This window comes from Sciurus carolinensis, chromosome 7, assembly GCF_902686445.1.
Source record: "Sciurus carolinensis chromosome 7, mSciCar1.2, whole genome shotgun sequence".
Classification (NCBI taxonomy): Eukaryota; Metazoa; Chordata; class Mammalia; order Rodentia; family Sciuridae; genus Sciurus; species Sciurus carolinensis.
The window spans coordinates 15604644-15626318 of NC_062219.1; the positions used below are offsets into that span (position 1 = coordinate 15604644).

Below are 21675 nucleotides of genomic sequence, written 5' to 3' on the forward strand. Positions count from 1 at the left end.
TCCACCACAAAACAGTATGCAAGAAGCAGCCTGGGACCAGTTACCATGGGGAAAAAATCCTGAATTGACTTTGCAGAATCTGGGAGGAACAGAGACAGAGCAAGAAGATCCATGTGCAGGAGTGCATGTCTCACAGGCACATTTGAGTTCTTTGTCTTTTCTTTGATCCTGACTTTTCAGGTCTTGAAACACAGCAGGGCAGCCAGGATGGGCTGGTGACAGCAAGGGCCTGATATGCATGTGCATGTGTTCTGAGTCCCTCAAGACTGTTTGGCTTGGGTTAAATATGTTCCCAAGAACTTGAAGTTTATCATCTCCCCATTTATTGTATTTTCATGTTATAAAATTGACAGATGTTCAATATGATAATTTGGCCTATCCAGAGAAGCAAAGAGAAAAAGCTACTCATCATATCACTGCCCCACGCTAAGGTTTTGATGTCACCTTCCTGGTCTTTTCCTGAATGGAATGTAATTTAACTTTCAAGAGCATCATTCCATATACATTGCTACCATGTTAGTATTTTTATGTCATGAAATTTATGTCAAATGATGAAACAGGCTTTGTAGATTATGAAAACTTAAAGACCGTATATCAAAACAATGTGGGCTGGAAAACCAAGACCACCTACTACATTTTTTTTTGGCATGAGATTGTTTTTTGAGAAGTTTTATAAACTATTTGGTTTTATAAACCATCAGCTTTGAGAGAATTTTGGAAACATACCATAATAGGGTAATTTGTAGAAGAGAAGACTGGAAAAAATGACTTGTTCCAGATTACAAAGATCTATCTCTGATCAACTCTTTGTTACAAAAAGGATGTTCTAAGTGGTATCCTGCTGGTCGAGAATCTTGTGCTATTTTGTAGTTTTCAGGAATAAGTTCGAAAAAATACGTAAGAAAAATATTATTCAAAAGAGGCAAGAGGACATGAGAAGCTTACTAGGAATGAAGAAAGACGTTTTAGGAGGGAAAACTGAGCAACCTTAAAGCATATACGGAAAACACCAGAAGGATGTGGGAATGGTAGCAAAGGCCTCAGGTAACCACACCCCCACTTCCAGCGGAGGAGTCCGGACACTTCCAGTTTTCATGGAAAAGTCCTGAGAGGGGAAATGATTCATGAAGCCACCACACTAGTTCATGTGGTCACCATCAGCATTAGACTGTGTTGATCCATGCTAACTACAGCAGTAACTAGTTATGCAGAATGTGACGCAATAGTTCAAGGGTAGAAAAACATGGGACCTGTAGGTAAAGATGGAAAGTGAGAGTAAATACTTAGCAAGTTGAACCTGGAGGGTAAAAAGTCGGGCCCTCCAGCACATCTCCATGTGACCCTCCAAAACCAGCCCCTGGAGCCCTTTCCCTTCAGGGAGGCACTTGTCCTTGTTGGGTTCTTCACTTAAAGACCTGTGGGGCAGCCAGGGGCAAAGGGCTTTCTGTGTCCATTCAGGACATACCAGGAGGGATTTTCTCCCTTTGTGATAAAGCCCACAACACTCCTACTTGTCTGGTTTTATTTACCAGAATCCATCACAAGGCCTGTGAGGGAAGGACCGGAGCTTGTTCATCTCCGAGAACTTTGGGGCCTTGCCTGCCTGAGGTACTTATCAAGGACTTGCTGAGGGAATGAATGAACAGACCAAGGTTTTAAGGTCTGTTGGGACTTTCCTTCTGGTGTGGGTAGATGGATACGCATCTCACAGGTACTCTAATGAGCACATGTTGAAGTGACTAAGCGTAATAGTGATTCATTCTGCTAGAATTTTCCCACCTGAGGAGCCAGTCCCCCCAGTGTCCCCATTCCTCTTCCCCTTGGTCATCTCAGCAGGAAATTACTATCCTGTCTCTCATATGGGTGATGAATAGCAGAAGCATTTTGGCAGCCTGCAGCAGGGCCGAGAGTGGGGCTGAGGAAAAGTAAATACTGGCCCTTATTAGGAGATCCTGGCCTCCGCCCATGCGTCTCCCCATCCCCACCCAGCTTCCTGCTCTGTCACAGAAAGCAGCCCTCTGAGCCACCGCCTCCAAGGGCTGGTTTCCTGACCTCCAGGAACCATGCAGTCAGGCCCTGCTTCCTTCCTTCTCCCCACACTGATTGTTTCCAGAGGACTTCACACAGTGCCCTGATGCTCACTGTGTCCCTGTGGGTGGCCACAGGAGGGACACCAGAGCACGCAGAGTGAGACAAGGGCACAGGGGGCTCCTCCAGGGTCATTCCACACACTCATTTTCTAACTAGTCATAAGTCAGAGAGTGACATCAGCAGCAGGCAGCCAGCCCGGTGTGCAGACAAGAACCATGGTTGATAGAATTCTCATTTTCTAGAACAGCTGAGGTCTTTACCTGGCGGTGGATAGGTTGGTGTTAACAGGGGCACAAAGAGATTCATGTGTTTGTTTAGTGACTCCAAAGATTTTAGATCACATTTTGACTTCTATTTAATGATTATTAAATGCTCAGGAAGGAAATCAGCTATCAGTCAAATTCACAATCTTTTAGGCAGATCATTTTCCTTGGGATTTCACTTTCTCTACCTCTATCAGCTGTGAGCTGTGTGAAGCAGAGACAGCATCTTTATGTTGGGTTCCCGGAAGCCCTGAGTGCAGGGCTTTCCACACACTGGATGAAAGAATGAATGAATGAACTTGCTGGGTGAACTACTGCGGGATTTTGAATCTCACATGGTACAACAGGACAGACTGATTATGAGTCAGGCTAACCTTTGCTTGGGGATGCCCCATGTCCCACTCTCTTTGGGCACCCTTGTCTGTCCTGCTGGTCAGTCCCTGTGGGCCTGCTCTGCTGGGCTGACCTCCTACTCCAGAATGAAGGACTGTACCCACAGAAGCCCAGGAGTGGCAAGCTATCAACGTGGCCACTCTAAGGCATAAAAGCAAGCTCTTCTCAATATCCTTTTTTCTTTTCTTTTTGTTGAGATGGGACCTCACTGTGTTTCCCAGGCTGGCCTTGAACCCCTGAGCTCAAGAGATCCTCCTGCTTCAGCCTCCTCAGTAGTTGCAAACCGCTGTACCAGGCCCATTTTGTTAATAAACATATACTTACATACAATAAAATTCACTCTTTTTAGGTGTGTAGGTCTGTCGAGTTTGGACAAATGCAGTCACAGAACTACCACTACTACCATTAAAACATGGGGTATTTTCATCCCACCCAAACTCATATCCCTTTGTAGGTAATCCCTCTCCCCAGTGCCCAAATCCTAGCACCCACTGATCCCACTGTGCACCTCAAAGTGCCGTTCGGTCCTGACTTCATTCACAGCTCTCTCCTTCAGTGACACTGGGGGTCCCCTCCCTCCATCTGCTGAGGCAGGTGGCTGGCTTTGTGGAGCCCCAGAACTTTCTGGGCATGCCTTTGTGGTCCTCCCAAACCTTGCAGGACTCCAGCTATTCGCCAGCTGCACCAATGTGGGTGTTTCTCGGGCCCCTTCCGTTAATCTCTTCTTACTAGTCTTCGCTAGCCTTGCCCCTGCCCTCGCCTAAGGACACTGTCCTCTGTGTTTCTAAAATCCACAAGGTCGGGCTGGGTGCAGCTCAGTGGTCCAGTGCTTGCCTAGCTTGCACAAGGCCCAGGGTTTGGTCCCCAGCAACATAAACACACAAAAAAGTCACAAGGCCACCTTCCTGTTCCTTTCTTCTGGGTGCCGCGTCTGTATTTCTAACGGAGCCACAGACTGTGTTACATATCCTCTTACCTTCCAAGCGGGACTCACTCTTGGCCCTGTCAGTCTGCTTCTTTCTGGGTTCTCTACACACCCGAGGGTACTGCCATACAAAGTCCCCAAACTGGAATGGTCCTTTCCCCTGTCCCCACTGAAGACAGCTGCCTTTAAATGATATGCCTCTGATTCACCCCCACGCGACACACCCCGCTCTGCGGCTGCACTGCCCACCCTCATGGCCCCCGGCCCGGCTGGCTTGGCTTCCCTCCCTGGGTCTCCTTCTTTCTTTAAACTTTCTCCTCAGTGCTGCCGGCGCTATCTTCCTAAATTACAAAGAGACCACATTCTTCTCCTAATTAAGAAAACCCCCAAACCTCTGTCGGCTCCCCAGTGTGCACAGAATGAAGGTCAAGTTCCTGGAGACGGTACTTGAGATCCTCAGCAACTGGGCCCTGCTGCCAGCCCCAGCCCCTCAACCTCGCTCGGGCAGGGACACTGCGTACTTCTGTGCCTTTGAGTTGCAATCTGCGGCTCCCCCAGTTCCGAGGTTGAGCCCCTGATGGACATTCTCCACCTCCGTCCCTCTCCCTCCCCTGGGCAAAGCCTGCTCCCCAGGCACGAGGGCACCCAGACCCCAGGACAGCACGCTCTACATGTCTCTGTGCTGGTCAAACCTCTGCGGCTCATACCCGCTCCTCCCAGAATCCCTGTGCCTCATGTGCTGGAAGAATTCTAAAAAAGGTTATTTGGCCCAATATTAGGTGAAATGTGTAAATATCAAGGGAAGAATTCTGCACTTTATGTCTATCCATTGATGTGCTGCATAAAAGAGCCCCACGGTTTATTGCAAAAAATTGTTAGGCTGTTTTCCGTCTGGGCTCAGATCAGTCTGTAAGGACGATGATGACGAGTTAGAACTGTTTTGTTTCAAACCTCGTGTAGGATGCTCCCCGTGAAGGAGTCCAGCTTAGGCTGCGGATGGAACCAAGGGAGGGCCAGCCTGGTGCGGCCAGGATGAAGGCCATCACCGGGGACTGTAAGCGCTTTGATGAGCTGTTACTTCTCTGCTCATCTCCTGTCTTCTCCCCACCGATCACCTGAGGTCACATACTGATCATACCAGAGCAGTGCAGATCACAATGACTTCGTCAGAAACGAGAACTCAGGAGACCCAATGATCAGCCCAGAGCTGTGCCAAGGAGGGAGGCCGGGGGCGAGGCTCTGGGGGACCAGCTCTCGGAGGGCTGGGCTGGTTGCTCCGGCACGAGCAGCACCTCCACGGCACAACATTGTAATTTTGAGTGTCGTGGCGCAAAAGGTTGAGAATCACTGTCCTAAGCTATTCTACCAGTCACTCAGCAGACCGCTCTTCCCTATCCCAGGAGAATCAGTTTATGATTCTTTTTGGGGGGACACTGGGGATTGAACAGAGGGGTGTTTTACCACTGAGTTACATTTCCAGCTTTAAAAAAATTTTTTTAAAAATTTTGAGACAGGGTTATGCTAAGTTGCTGAGGCTGGCCTTGAACTTGTGATCCTGCTGTCTCAGCCTCCCAAGTTGCTGGGATTACAGGTGTGTGTCACTGGCCTGGTTCCGGTTTTATGGGTCTAAGGATCACGAACACATCCTCTGAAAAAACAAAAGCCCAAACTACAACAGCAGAGGAGGGTTTGTTTGTTTCTGTGGTGCTGTGGGTTGAACTCGGGGCCTTGCACATACGAGGCAAGTGCTCTACCACTGAGCTACATCCCCAGCCCTGCTTTGTTTTTTGTTTTGGTAGAAAAGTAGCAAATACTATCTATCAGTTAGTCCCCAACACACAATTTCCAGAGAGCTGGCAGAGCACAGGGAATTTAGGCATCACAGTGACACTGAACAAGCAGGGTTTGTAGGGCCTTCAACTTACTGTTCCCACCAAGGGGTAGATAAACCCAGCGCCTATGCTGGCCCGGACGTCACTGATGGGCAGAATGAAATCCCTCGGCACGCCTTTCTTCTCAGGTTGGTGAGACAGAGAAAGGTGGGTCTTGGCCATACAGATGGGCAAATTCCCAAAACCCTGTAAGAAAGGAAAGGAAATGTGTTCATTGGTGTAAATGTTAGTCTCGGTACTTAGTGTTAGTTTGCAATCCCTGTAGCAATGGTGGCTTGGATCCCAGCGCCCCAGGAGCTGCTGTCCCCACTTGTGCATGGAGCAAGAGGCTGAGGATGAGAGCTCATCCCGGGTGGCCATGATGTAGCAGGTTGGGGGTCTACTATTTATTCTGGAGATTTTCTTTAAAGAGAAGGCAGCATTAGGCTCCTGTGTCGGGAAAGCAAGGTTATATTTAGGCACAGCAGGGGCGGTAGCAGTTGCAGAAAGCACTTTCCAAGGCTATTAATATCCAGGACCCAGAAAGGTAGTCTACAGAGGGCTCCTAGGGAGGCTCAGTCACATCCTTCACTCCTTCTGGGAGTCCGTCAGGAAGCAAAGGACCCTTTGTGCTGGGTTATGAATCATGGCTATTTGATCTGCGATTACATTATAGGAACTAAGATGAGGTCACTTCTTAAGCCTCTTATTTTTAAGAACCAAAGCCCATGCCTGACCCGAGTTCCAAAGGTGAAAGGGCAGGAAGTCACGTGTGGTGTCTCACAAAAAGGACAGTGTCTCTGAGGCCTGCTTATGATTAAATGGCACATAGTGTTCCTTGGAGACTTTGCTAATTAATTGCAACCACATACTTGACACGTAACTTTTAAGGAATATTCCCTTGGTAGACAGAGATAAAAGGAATGCAGTCCTTGGAGGTAACCCACATAGGAGTTCTTATGATATGGCCCCAAACTATTTGGAACATTTCAGAGGATTATCAGTTGCGGGGGTGGGGCATTTTCTTTCTGAAAGCCCTATTCATATGTTACAAAGAATTTTGCTGAGGAAATATCACAACCACTCTTCAGAAATGGTGCCCATAATTGTGGATCTTGAAGATCAAACATTGAAATAATTTCTATGAACTGATAAAGATTCACCATTTAAGTCGGGTGCTGTGGTGCACGCCTGTAACCCCAGTGATTCAGGAGGCTGAGGCAGGAGGATCGTGAGTTCAAAGCCAGCCTCAGCAACTTAGCAAGGCACTTAACAACTCAGGGAGATCCTGTCTCTAAATAAAATATAAAAAGGTCTGGGGATGTGGCTCTGGGTTCAATCCCTGGTACCAAAAAAAAAAAAAAAAAGAACCACCATTTAAAGATATGCCAGTAGAAATACTAAAAAAAATATACCAAAAAATTTACCATACCATTACCATATTACTTCCTAAAACAAAGGAGAATATTTTAAAACTTAAAAAAGAGACTAGACTTAATATTGGAATAAATGCTAGTTCTAAGTAATGTTATAAAAATTCATGGGGCTAAAACCCCTCAAACTTCATGACAATGACCTTATTTTACTAAGTTCATTGCACACACATGGAAATCTCAGCACAAACAACACCAGTGTGCAAAGCAGTGTTTGGGAATCTTTTCTTAGAAGATAAGCTGAGAGCACACATGGAAATTTCAAAAAGAAATGAACAGTTGAAATCTTACCAAACCTGGGAGAATACCATGGTCAGCATTGGCAGTATCTAACAAAATAACAAATAGATTTACAAATAGAATTAAGGAGTTGGGGAATTAAAAAAAAAAAAGACTGACGTCACTTTTTTTTGGTACCAGGGGTTGAACCCAGAGAGGCTTAACCACTGAGCCACATCCCCAGCTCCTTTAAGAAATATTTTCTGTAGAGGCAGAGTCTCACTGCATTGCTTAGGGCCTCAATAAGTTGCTGAGGCTGGTTTTGAACTCATGATCCTCCTGCCTCAGCCCCCAAGGCTGGCGGGATCACAGGCGTGTGCTGCTGTGCCCAGTTCAACGTCACTCTTAGTGAAGCTCTTTCGACAGTGAGCTCTTAAAACACTCTGACTTCCATCTTGTCATGCCAGTGGTGGAGACATTCAAGGCACATGGTTCTTCTGGTCAGGGTGGCAGAATGTCCTGCAGTGCAGGGGACTGATCTTGCCTATTCACAGAGGATGAGACGGTGGCTCAAGCTCTGGATCGCAGCCACCTTTATGGTCACTTGTAAACTTGCTTCTGTCATTTTCCCGAGGAAGACGATGGAGCTTTGAAATTGGTGGACAATCCCGGCAGCAAGCCAACAAACCACTCACGTGGGCGAGAACCCAAATGTTCCCATCTTCAGGTGCGGCTGGCCTATCTGCTTCCGCAGGCAGCACGCTAACGGTGTAGAGAAGCCTTCCACGCCGGACTCCACAGCTACTCACCGCAGCACAGTTTGGACGTGCCTGCACAGTAGGCGGACTACAGGCCACACATCGCATACAAAGACGACACCACCCATGACAGACACACTTCTAGTCTCAAGGCAACGATGCCCATGTCAGAGGACATAGGGCCTCAGCATAAGGCAGTCAGCACTCAACCCACGGTATCACTTCAACCGCTGCTGATTCCTTCAGCTGCTGAGGCTGTTACCTCCAGTCCTTAAGCCAAGGGGAGTATTTGGAGAACCCCAGGTGAATTTCTTTTTTCCCCCTGAAAAGTACCCCTTTTTACCTGTTGAGTGTAACGATCTATTTTGGATTGTGCCTCAGGCGAGAGTTCAATATCCTTGGCTCCATACACAGCCTGGGCAATGGTTCTGATCTTTTCCACGATCGGAAGCTGGAGAGACAGAGACAACAAAGTTGTTAGCTCTTTTCCTTTTATTAGCACTTGGGATTGAACCCAGGGGTGCTCCACTACTGAGCTACGTCCCAGCCCTTTTAATATTTTGTTTTGAGATGGGTCTCTCTAAACTGCTGAGGCTAGCCTCGAACTTGCGATCCTCCTGCTTCAGTTTCCCGAGTTGCTGGGATCACAGGAATGTGCCACAGCTGTTTAACGTTAATCTGGTTAAAGAAGGAAGAGAAAGTGTGGTGAGATAGATATTTGCTTAAAACTCCCTGCCAGAGTCCCTCCTCAGCAATAGTGGCATTCAAAACAGACTCTTTTCTACTTCAATCACTCTTATTTATTTCTCCTTCAATTTCTTTTAAATCACTGAAATGTTCAGGGCAGAAGTCAACTGGCAAATAAGAAGCCTCAGATATTCAGCCAATTTTGAGTGCTTATCTAGTTAACCATTTTCTTCCACTGCAGTTTTGAAAATGTAGTTTACACTCTGCTTTTTAATGGTCTTATACATCAGAATAGGAGTCTCATAACTCAGTAGTTAGTACATGTTTTAAAGAGGGTCTGGCCAGGGGTAGTAGCACACACCTGTAATCCCACCCATTTGGGAGGCTAAGGCAGGAGGATCATAAGTTGAAGGCCACCCTCAGCATCTTAGTAAGACCCTGTCTCAAAAAAATAAAATAAAATAAAATAAAAAAATAAAAGGGCTGGGGATATAGCTCAGTGATAGAGAAGCTTGGGTTCAATCCCCAGACCAAAAAAAAACAAAACATAATAACACTGTTCATAGAATAAGAGCTTGTGTGTGTGTGTGTATTAACAGGAATAGAATATTTTAATACGGATATCAATGTGATTGAACATTTTATTGGAAAATCAGAAGTGAATCTATGATCACATTAGCAAATTGTGAGAAATCCTGCAGCATGGTAAAAACATGCAAGAGGACCAGACACTGGCAGGCAGAGTGCGCGTGGGGAGATGGGGTTCCCGGGGCAACGTGGAGACCTAGATGCAGACTGCTGGAGAGAATCAGCGTGGTCTTACGAAACAAGACTGGTTCATTCAGATGGGGACGTGCCACCCACAAGGTGATTCTTAGAGAAAAGCCTCTGACAGGATTGTTTGTAATTGTACCGTGAGTCGAAAATACAGCCACATGATGCAGTTAGTGGCCTCCGTGTTTGGTGAATGGCTCTGGAGCTGAGCACGGGGGACGGAAGGGGTCGCCCACGCAGCAGCCTGTGGCATGCCTTGAGGGCTTGCTTGGCAAGGGTGCATTTGTATAAATAACTTTGAAACAGGGCAGAGAGTTACCCAACCAGACACAACTTAGGAAGCCGCCTCTGGGCAGTGGCCTGTCCACTCTGGGAGAGCTCAGCAGAAGCTGAGCTGGTGCCAGGAATGCGGTACAAAGAATCACTGTGCGGGCGTGAGGTTGCGACCGGGCTAGGGTTAACCCCAAGGGCAACTTCTTTCTTTTTTTGGTACTGGGGATGGAGCCCAGGAACACTTTACCACGGAGCTACATCCCCAGCCATTTTGCACTTTTAATTTCTTATTGAAACAGGGTCTCACCAAGTTGCCCAGGCTGGCCTTGAACTTGTGACCACCTGCCTCAGCCCCCAGAGCTGCTGAGATTACAGTCATGTGTGCCACCAAGCCTGACCTACAGGGCAAGCTCTAATGTAAAAGGGTCAATGTTCACATTAGCTGAATGAAGAATGGCCTGTAAGCTGTTAGAGATCATCTCTGGTTTACCTAAAGGTGGGATTAACAGTCCCTGGAGAATCTAGGAGGCCCTCCATAGACATCTGGACAAATAAATGATGATTTCTAAAAGTCCTGTTTATTAAGCATGGGCTCCTCATGGTGCCATCGTTAAAAAAGAAGAAAAGACATTTCAGGAGGTGATACACTATAGGTGACAGTGAGAGGACCTTATGTGAATCTTAGACCTCACCATCAGCGTGACGTGCCACCAGCACTGGAGCTAAAAGACCTCCTCTGTTGGTTCATAAATGCCTTGCAAGGATCAACAGTTTTTAAGAAATGAAAATTATTAGGATGTGAGAGAATTTTTTTGGCAGGAAAGAACCCCACATCCAGCTCAAGGATCCCCTCCATCAGGGAAGTCAGCTCTCGGGACCCTGTGTTCCCTAAGCAGGAAGCGTGGTTCCTGGGACCCTTGCACATGCCTCCCTGTGTACCCATTCCAGGCCTCTGGGTTGTGCAGCAAAGGAGCTCGGGTTGTCATGAGGAAGGAAGGACGGGCCCTGCCTAGATTTGGTTAAATCATGGAACCTCTCTGAACTTGTTTCCTCGTCCTTAAGATAGGAATGTGAGCCAGGCACGGTGGCACATGCCCATAATCCCCGCTCCTCCGGAGGCTGAGGAAGGAGGATCACACGTTCCAGACCAGCAATTTAGTGAAAGCCTGTATCAAAATAAAACAAAACGGGCTGGGGACATAGTTCAGTGCTGGTGCTCTTGCTCAGCAAGTGCCAGACCCTGTGTTAAATCCCCAGTGGTGGAAAAAAATCAACAAAGTTCGGGATGTAAATACTGTACATCACTTCACTGCATGCAAGCAAGGGAGAGAACGCACACTGTAAATGTGCCTACAGACCTTCAGTAATATCACGCAGGGAGGGCAGGGGGTTGACAGAAAGAAAGGTTTCCCCCAAGTTCAACGCAACAGACGCTGCAATTCATAGCGCACTTCAGAACAGAATTCACTCTTCACCGTGCAGTAGACTATGATTTGATAACAAGGAACATGACCTTTCTATAAAGATAATTAAGGAAAAATTCACGAATGGATGCCTAGAGAAGGGATTAGTGAGTGGGTACCTGTTTTAGTCTTTTTTTTTTTTTTTTTTTTTTTTTTTTTTTTTTTTTTATGAATATTTTTTTTTTATTGTAAACAAATGGGATACATGTTGTTTCTCTATTTGTACATGGCGTAAAGGCATACCATTTGTGTAATCATAAATTTACATAGGGTAATGTTGTTTGATTCATTCTGCCATTTTTTCCCTTCTCCCCCTCCCCTCCCACCCTTCCCCTCCATCTATACAGTCCTTCCTTCCTCCATTCCTGCCCCCCTCCCTAAACCCAACTCCAACCCCAACACTAACCCTTCCCACCCTCATTATGTGTCATCATCCACTTATTAGCGATATCATTCTTCCTTTGGTTTTTTGAGATTGGCTTATCTCACTTAGCATGATATTCTCCAGTTTCATCCATTTGCCGGCAAATGCCATAATTTTATCATTCTTTATGGCTGAGTAATATTCCATTGTATATATATACCACATTTTCTTTATCCATTCATCAATTGAAGGACATCTAGGTTGGTTCCACAATCTGGCTATTGTGAACTGAGCAGCTATGAACATTGATGTGGCTGTATCTCTGTAATATGCTGATTTTAAGTCCTTTGGGTATAGGCCAAGGAGTGGGATAGCTGGGTCAAATGGTGTTTCCATTCCAAGTTTTCTAAAGAATCTCCACACTGCTTTCCAGAGTGGCTGCACTAATTTGCAGTCCCACCAGCAATGTAAGAGTGTACCTTTCTCCCCACATCCTCGCCAACACCTGTTGTTGGTTGTATTCTTGATAATTGCCATTCTAATTGGGGTGAGATGGAATCTTAGGGTGGTTTTGATTTGCATTTCTCTTATTACCAGAGATGTTGAACATTTTTCCATATGTTTGTTGATTGCTTGTACATCTTCTTCTGTGAAGTGTCTATTCATTTCCTTAGCCCATTTGTCAATTGGATTATTACATTCTTGGTGTAGAGTTTTTTGAGTTCTTTATAGATTCTGGAGATTAGCGCTCTATCTGAAGTATGATTGGCAAAGATTTTCTCCCACTCTGTAGGCTCTTTCTTTGCATTGCTGATAGTTTCCTTTGCTGAGAGAAAGCTTTTTAGTTTGAATCTATCCCAGTTATTAATTCTTGCTTTTATTTCTTGTGCTATGGGAGTCCTGTTGAGGAAGTCTGGTCCTAAGCCGACATGTTGAAGCTCTGGACCTACTTTTTCTTCTATAAGATGCAAGGTCTCTGGTCTGATTCCGAGATCCTTAATCCATTTTGAGTTTAGTTTTGTGCATGGTGAGAGATATGGGTTTAGTTTCATTCTGTTGCATATGGATTTCCAATTCTCCCAGCACCATTTGTTGAAGAGGCTATCTTTTCTCCATTGCATATTTTTGGCCCCTTTGTCTAGTATGAGAAAATTGTATTTATTTGGGTTTGTGTCCGTGTCCTCTATTCTGTACCATTGATCCACCTTTCTATTTTGGTACCAATACCATGCCGTTTTTGTTACTATTGCTTTGTAGTAGAGTTGAAGATCTGGTATTGCGATACCCCCTGCTTCACTCTTTCTGCCAAGGATTGCTTTAGCTATTCTGGGTTTTTTATTCTTCCAGATGAATTTCATAATTGCTTGCTCTATTTCTGTAAGGTACATCATTGGGATTTTAATTGGAATTGCATTGAATCTGTATAGCACTTTTGGTAGTATGGCCATTTTGACAATATTAATTCTTCCTATCCAAGAACATGGGAGATCTTTCCATCTTCTAAGGTTTTCTTGAATTTCTTTCTTTAGTGTTCTGTAGTTCTCATTGTAGAGGTCTTTCACCTCTTTTGTGAGATTGATTCCCAAATACTTTATTTTTTTCGAAGCTATTGTGAATGGGGTAGTTTTCCTAATTTCTCTTTCTGAAGATTCATCGCTTATATATAAAAATGCCTTCGATTTATGTGCATTGATCTTATATCCCGCTACTTTACTGAATTCACTTATGAGATCTAAAAGTTTTCTGGTGGAATTTCCTGGTTCCTCTAAGTATACAATCATATCATCAGCAAATAGGGATAGTTTGAGTTCTTCTTTTCCTATTCGTATCCCTTTAATTTCTTTGGTCTGTCTAATTGCTCTGGCTAGAGTTTCAAGGACGATATTGAATAGAAGTGGTGAAAGAGGGCATCCCTGCCTTGTTCCAGTTTTTAGAGGGAATGCTTTCAGTTTTTCACCATTAAGAATGATATTAGCCATGGGTTTAGCATAGATGGCCTTTACAATATTAAGGAATGTTCCCACTATCCCTATTTTTTCTAGTGTTTTGAGCATGAAGGGGTGCTGTATTTTATCAAATGCTTTTTCTGCATCTATCGAAATAATCATGTGATTCTTGACTTTAAGTCTATTGATATGGTGAATGACATTTATTGATTTCCTGATGTTGAACCAACCTTGCATCCCTGGGATGAAACCCACTTGATCATGGTGCACTATCTTTTTAATATGTTTTTGTATGCGATTTGCTAAAATTTTGTTGAGAATTTTTGCGTCGATGTTCATTAAGGATATTGGTCTGAAATTTTCTTTCCTCGATGTGTCTCTGTCTGGTTTAGGAATCAGGGTAATATTGGCTTCATAGAATGAGTTTGGGAGAGTTCCCTCCTCTTCTATTTTCTGGAATACTTTGAGAAGTATTGGAATGAGTTCTTCTTTAAAAGTTTTGTAGAACTCGGCTGAGAACCCATCTGGTCCTGGACTTTTCTTTGTTGGAAGGCTTTTGATGACTTCTTCTATTTCATTACTTGAAATTGGTCTATTTAAATTGTGTATGTCCTCCTCGTTCAGTTTAGGCAATTCATATGTCTCTAGAAACCTGTTGATGTCTTCGAAATTTTCTATTTTGTTGGAGTATAGATTTTCAAAATAGCTTCTAATTATGTTTTGTATTTCGGTCGTGTCTGTTGTGATATTTCCTTGTTCATTCCGAATTTTAGTGATTTGGGTTTTCTCTCGTCTTCTCTTTGTTAGTGTGGCTAAAGGTTTATCAATTTTGTTTATTTTTTCGAAGAACCAACTATTTATTTTGTCAATTTTTTGTATTGTTTCTTTCGTTTCAATTTCGTTGATTTCAGCTCTCAGTTTAACTATTTCCTGTCTTCTACTACTTTTGGTGTTGGTCTGTTCTTCTTTTTCTAGGGCTTTGAGCTGTAGTGTTAGGTCATTTATTTTTTGAGTTTTACTTCTTTTATTAAATGCGCTCCATGAAATAAATCTTCCTCTAAGTACCGCTTTCATAGTGTCCCAGAGATTTTGATATGTTGTTTCTTTGTTCTCGTTTACCTCTAAGAATTTTTTAATTTCCTTCCTAATATCTTCTGTTATCCATTCATCATATAGTAGCATATTGTTTAATCTCCAGGTGTTGGAGTAGTTTCTGTTTTTTACTCTTTCATTAATTTGTAACTTCAATCCATTATGATCTGATAGAATACAAGGTAGTGTCTCTATCTTCTTGTATTTGCTGACATTAGCTTTGTGGCATAATATATGGTCTATTTTAGAGAAGGATCCATGTGCTGCTGAGAAGAAAGTGTATTCGCTCTTGGTTGGATGGTATATTCTATAAATGTCTGTTAAGTCTAAATTATTGATTGTGTTATTGAGATCTATGGTTTCTTTGTTCAATTTTTGTTTGGAAGATCTGTCCAGTGGTGAAAGAGGCGTGTTAAAATCACCTAGTATTATTGTGTTATGGTCTATTTGGTTTCTAAAATTGAGAAGGATTTGTTTAACATATATGGATGAGCCACTGTTTGGGGCATAGATGTTTATGATTGTTATATCTTGCTGATTTATGCTTCCCTTAAGCAGTATGAAATGTCCTTCTTTATCCCTTCTAACTAACATTGGCTTGAAGTCCACTTTATCTGAAATGAGGATGGATACTCCAGCTTTTTTGCTGAGCCCATGTGCATGGTATGTTTTTCCCCATCCTTTCACCTTTAGTCTATGGGTATCTCTTTCTATGAGGTGAGTCTCTTGCAGGCAACATATTGTTGGATCTTTCTTTTTAATCCAATCTGCCAGTCTATGTCTTTTGATTGATGAATTCAGGCCATTAACATTCAGGGTTATTATTGAGATATGATTTGTATTCCCAGTCATTTGGTTCATATTTAAAATTTTTGACACATCTTGGTTCCTCCTTTATTTGACAGTTCCTTTAGGATAATTCCTCCCTTTGCTGATTTGCTTCTTTGTTTTTTATCTCTTCCTCATGGAATATTTTGCTGAGAATGTTCTGTAATGCTGGCTTTCTTTTTGTAAATTCTTTTAGCTTTTGTTTATCATGGAATGATCTTATTTCATCGTCAAATTTGAAGGTAAGTTTTGCTGGGTATAAGATTCTTGGTTGGCATCCATTTTCTTTCAGAGCTTGAAAAATGTTGTTCCAGGCCCTTCTAGCTTTTAGGGTCTGGATTGAAAAATCTGCTGATATCCGTATTGGCTTCCCCCTCAATGTAATTTGGTTCTTTTCTCTCACAGCCTTTAAAATTCTGTCTTTATTTTGTATGTTAGGTATTTTCATTATAATGTGCCTTGGTGTGGGTCTGTTGTAATTTTGTGTATTTGGAGTCCTATAAGCCTCTTGGACTTGATTTTCCATTTCATTCTTCAGATTTGGGAAATTTTCTGATATTATTTCTTCAAATAGATTGTTCATTCCTTTGGTTTGTTTCTCTAAGCCTTCCTCAATCCCAATAATTCTCAAATTTGGCCTTTTCATGATATCCCATAGTTCTTGGAGATTCTGTTCATGATTTCTCACCATCTTCTCTGTTTGTTCAACTTTGTTTTCGAGGTTAAATATTTTGTCTTCAATATCTGAAGTTCTGTCTTCCAGCTGTTCTATCCTATTGGTTGTGCTTTCTATGGAGTTCTTAATTTGGTTTATTGTTTCCTTCATTTCAAGGATTTCTGTTTGGTTTTTTTTCAATATCTCTAACTCTTTATTGAAATGATCTTTTGCTTCCTGAATTTGCTCTGTTAACTGTCGATTGGTGCGATCGTTCAATGCCTGCATTTGCTCTTTCATCTCATCGTTTGCTTCCCTAATCATTTTAATTATGTACATTCTGAACTCCCTTTCTGTCATTTCTTCTGCCATGCTGTCGTTGGACTTTATTGATGTAACATCTAGATTTGTTTGGGGCATTTTCTTCCCTTGTTTTCTCATATTGTTCAGGAATCAGTGGGTCATTAAGATATTGCAGATTTCCTCTATCAACTTATAATGTCCCTGAAGATTGTTAGTATATCCCCTCTTATCCTTCAGTAGCCTGAAGTGTTGGAGGAGGTTGATAATGCAGAGCTCCACGAAGAAGCTGCCTCTCTAGGGTGGTGACCCTCAGGTGGCGTATATTCCCTGCTAGTGGGCAGAGGTGTCTCCACTTGTTGACCAATGGTCATCCAACGGGGAAGTAGGCTGCGGGCTGAGGCAAGGCCTGTTTGTGCCTATGGCTCTGACTTTACTGTCCCTGTGGGAAAACCTCCCCTGGCCGGGAAGAGTCACTCGGTGGGGACGTCTCGCTAGTCAGTTGCCCTCCTAGAGGTTCCCCTCAATCTACAACTACCCCCTGGGCTGGGCTGTCTTCTTCTGCAACGATCCCAGGGGCCCGGACCTACGTCCTGGGCCTGGGAGCCTCACCCTTCGCAGGCGAGTCTCCTTAGTCTGCCTCTCCCAGAGAGTCTGCCCGCCGCCCTGGAAACTTCGCTCCGCCCCTAGGCGTGTCTCTGTGCGGCTCTTCCAGCAAGAAGCCACCTAGCTCCTGGGACCCTGCTCTGCACCAATCGCCTGGCTATGCAGCCCCTCCCCTGAGCCACCACCTGGAGCCCCGTACAATAGCTCTGAGACCCAGAGACCCGCCACACACCTCCTCCTCCGGACAGCCGCCCGGTTTCCGACGCAGTCACTAGGAATCCAAACAACTCACTTTGGGTCTCCTCCTCCCACTAACCACCCGTAGCCCTAGGCAGTCACTCCAAGTCCAAGTGACCCGCCCTGTTCCTCCTCCTCCTCCTTGGGGTAGCCCCCCGGGTGTTCAGGAGCGGTGGCTCCGAGACCAGGTGACTCACCACGCTCCTTCTCCAGGCAGTCCCCCGGCGCTCAGGAGCGCCCACTCTGAGTTCAAACAGCTCACCACGCAGCTCCTCCTCTGGCAACCGCCTGTGGTTCTGATGCAGTCACTCACAGACTAAGCGTCCCACCGCTCTCCTCCTCCAGGCAGGCCACCAGTGTTCTGGAGCAGCTGCTCCGAGTTCAAACAGCTCGTCACGCAGCTCCTCCTCCGGCAACCGCCCGCAGCTCTGATGCAGTCACTCCCAGGTCAAACAACAAGCCACGCTGCTCCTCCTCCTCCGGGCAACCTCCCGGCACTCAGGAGCGCTCGCTCTGGGTTCAAACAGTTCACCACACAACTCCTCCTCTGGCAACCGCCTGTGGTTCTGATGCAGTCATTCCCAGACCAAGCGTCCCGCCGTGCTCCTCCTCTTCCTCCGGGCAGTCCCCCGGCGCTCAGGAGCGCCCACTCTGAGTTCAAACAGCTCACCACGCAGCTCCTCCTCTGGCAACCGCCCGTGGCTCTGATGCAGTCACTCCTAGACCCAAGTGACCCGCCGGGCCTCTCCTCCTCCTCCGGGCAACCCCCCGGTGTTCGGAAGCGGTCACTCTGGGTCCAAACAGCTCACCACGCAGCTCCTCCCCAGGCAGCCGCCCGGAGCCCCAGCGGCTGCTCGAGTCCAAGCGCTATGCTGAGCCGCCTCCTCTACGATGATCCCAGTTGTCCGTGTTTACCGCTCCAGTGGGGGGAGGGGCGTCTCGCCGAGCAACTCCACTTCACAAATTCCCTGCGTTCCGGGGCTACCGCCCCATCCGGGAGCCTCCCCAACAGGAGAGACTCACCCGGCAGCTTTGAGTTGGTCCCAAGTCTCTCCCTATCTCCTCTTTTGAATCTTGCGTCCTGGAGCAGCGTGAAATGCAGCCGCCCTCTAGTCCGCCATCTTGGCCCGCCCTGTTTTAGTCTTATTTTTAAACATGAAGACATTCTAAGCAATGTTTCTACTTTAAGATATTTTAATTTTACTCACATACACATTACCTATAATTCACCATCTCAACCACTCTGAGCGCACAGTTCAGGGGTGCTCAGTACACACACCTCTTCATGCAATCCCACCCCAGAACTCTCTTCATCTAGCAAAACTGAACTCCACGCATTAAACAGTGACTCTGCACCCCGAACCCAGGCCCTGGCAACCGCCAAGCTACGGTCTGCCTCTGGGACTCTGGCGGCTCTGGGTCCCTCCTACAGGTAGAATCACACGGGCCCCTTGTATCTGGCTTGCTTCTTTTAGCACAGTGCCCTGCAGGAGCACCCGGCTGCAGCATGTCAGAGCTTCGGTCCTCAAGTGTGACCACGCTCCGCTGTATGGCCCTTGGCTTGTCCACTCATCAACAGACGCTCGGGGCTGCTTCCACCTTCCGGTCACTGTGAAGAGTGCTGCTGTGAGCATGGTTTAGGAGCCCTCTGAGCCCCAGCTGCCACCCTTTGAGACATAAGAAAATATGCATCTTCAGTCAACAGTGAAGTTACTTCCTTTCTAATGTTTACTAGAAAGTGTCTTCAGGAGGTTCCAGGCTGACCGCATGAGCTGCGGTTTTAGTCCTTTAGGAAGACTGCAACCACCCTACACGTCAGAGGATCCACACGAGATGGTACTGGACCAACAGGAGTCAGCCATGGAGGTGAACTTCCTGGGGCAGCCTGGGTCTCCTCCTCACCCGCTGTCCCGCCAAGCTGGGTTTCCAGCAGGCGCTGGTGTCTAAGCCCCAGCCCTGGCACTTCTGCTGCCCCGACCTCAGCCTTACCACCCCTGCAGAAGATGAAGGTCGTTCCTGGTGGCTTCAGTGTGTATGGTTCCATCCCTCGAGATCCTGAGAGAATGTGCTATCTGTACCCCGAGCTTGGGTCATGAGGCATGTGTTGCATAAATAAAGCGCTTCAACTCACAGAGGAGGAAGCCCACGTCCAAAGCGCTCCAGGGATTCCTATGACAGTGTTTCTTTTTCATTCATGTGTACCAGTAAATAAAGAAAAATATCAGTTAACTTATCTTTTGGGTTTAGTGTAAAAATGAGAAACTGCCCTGATAAGGTACTTTCACTGCATGTAATCTATTTATATTGAATCAGCAGGAAAAGACTTCCCCTTGACTCTCTGCTTGATTTTGGAGAGAAGCATAATCTTTGGAAAAAAAAAAAAAAAAAAAAAAGCCAAACTCAGTCCAAAGATCTAAATTCACTAACAGCTCCGTGGCAAATGACACCTTATATAAAACAAATGTTATTGTAAAATAAATCATGAGTGCTTACGCATTCAGCGATGCTGGCTTTCCCCTTGGCTGATCCACTTATGCACAGCTTTCATCCCGATATGCCTGGGGTCTAGCAGTGACCTGCGCACAGTAGGCCTCCCACAAGCGTGCACTGAACCAACAAATAACCATATTTGGCAAGCACTTTCACCATGGCAGAGCTTCGGGGACGTCACGTAGGAGGAACTCGTGGAGTGGGAACAGTGACACCTAATCAACTAGAGTGACAGAATGCAGAGTGCCACCAAGGTCCGCACAAACATCGCTATTAAAGTCGGGATGCCCCGGACTGCAGGGGAACCCAGAATCAGCAAAGGCTGGCAAGACATCAAAGGAGCTGGGAAGGGCCTGGCGGGAAGGACCGGAAAGATCGCCAGGAGCAAAGAAGGGAAGAGAAAGGCACAGGCCCAGGTGCAAACGGCAGCAAACAAAAGCTCCTTCCGAAAACAGCCAGTATTCTGTTTGCATAATGCACAACTGAGAAACGTGGTATTAAGCAATGGAAGGCCTGCGTCCACCAGTCTCTGAAATAATGCTATGTAAAATCTTCATATTCATCAAGACCATCACTCTAAACATTGTACATCCATTTCGTCCGAAATCTTTGAAATGTTTATGTTTCATGGAAACCAAATACTCTACTAGAACAGAGCTGTCTGACGGGATATTCTGCCATAACAGGAATGTTTTCCAGCTGCAGTCCCCAGCCCAGGGCCACTCGCCTTGGGTGGCTAGGAAAGCATTTGAAGTAAGACCACTGCAGTGCAACTAGGGAACTGAGTTCTTAATTTTATTCCATTTAAATGGCCACATGTGGTCTTACTCAGTGCGACTCCAGAAAATAACCATGAGTCTCTTGCACACAGTAGGCATACCATAAACATTAGCTGAGTGACACCTGAAGGTTAAGTTGGAGAACAGGATGGTCTTTATTTTCTTATACTCATGGTGTATGGTGATCCAGACTTGTAGAAGCTGAGTTACTGAAACAAAGTATATTCTGCTTGAAAAGGTTTGGGAAATGCCCACTGAAGGTTTTTTTTTTTTTTTTTTTTTTTTTGGTACCAAGGATTGAACCCAGGGGTACTTAACCACTGACCATTAAGCCAAGGATTGAACCCAGGGGTACTTAACCACTGACCATTAAGCCAAGGATTGAACCCAGGGGTACTTAACCACTGACCATTAAGCCACATTCCCTGTTCTTTCTTTTTTTTTTTTTCTTTTGAGACAGGGTGTTGCTGAATTGCTTGCTTAGGGCCTTGCTAAGTTGCTGAGGCTGGCTTCTAACTTGCAATCGTGCTGCCTCAGCCTCTCGAGTGGCTGTGATTACAGGCGTGTGCTGCTGCGCCTGGCCCCACTGAAGTTTTTAAATCAAATTATGTAAAGACCTGATTTACTGGAATTAAACTGATCTATAAAATCCAGATAACAGTTACTTAAATTTTTAAATTTTTTCTTTTTTGGTGATAAAAATAAGAACCAAAAAAACAAACAAAACAAAAATAAATGTGTAATAGAATTAGAGTTTAAAAATGAAGCTGCTAAGGGATGGAGATGGAGCTCAGTGTAGCAGAGCATAGAACACTTGCCTAGTATGTGCCCTTGGTTCACTCATCATCTGCAAAAAAAAAAAAAAAAAAAAAAGGAAAAAGGTGCTAGAAATAGAGACACAAAGGTTTTATAATGTCCTGTGGGTTGGTGCTAAAGTCTGCCGCACTGGACATTCTTTAGGAGAGCCAGGAAGAGGCTGTGTACTCTGCTGTCTTTACCTGACCATCCCTAATGAGCCCACACTGCTGCCCAGGTGCAAGAACACTGCCAAATGGAGCTGTGGGCATACAGCAGGACTAGCTATGCTGAGTAAGAAAGCACATTGTTCTTTTGTTCTCCTAAGGCCACGGAGTTGAATTCAAGTACCTTGAAAGTTCCCATGCTGTAATACTAGAACGACCTGTTCTGATGCCCATAAAACCTTTAAAGGGAAGGGTCCATTAAAAAT

At 45.2% G+C, this 21675-nt stretch overlaps 1 protein-coding gene across 1 annotated transcript in view; it reads right to left on the minus strand.

The window, feature by feature from the left end:
- Nucleotides 1-21675, minus strand: part of Mthfd1l (methylenetetrahydrofolate dehydrogenase (NADP+ dependent) 1 like) — a 202129-nt gene that overhangs the window by 47345 nt on the left and 133109 nt on the right. Inside the window, exons 25-26 of the mRNA XM_047559648.1 lie at nt 8297-8404; nt 5598-5750 (exon numbers count right to left, since the gene is read on the minus strand). Coding sequence (XP_047415604.1) covers nt 5598-5750; nt 8297-8404 — 261 coding nt within the window. The remainder of the gene's footprint in view (nt 1-5597; nt 5751-8296; nt 8405-21675) is intronic.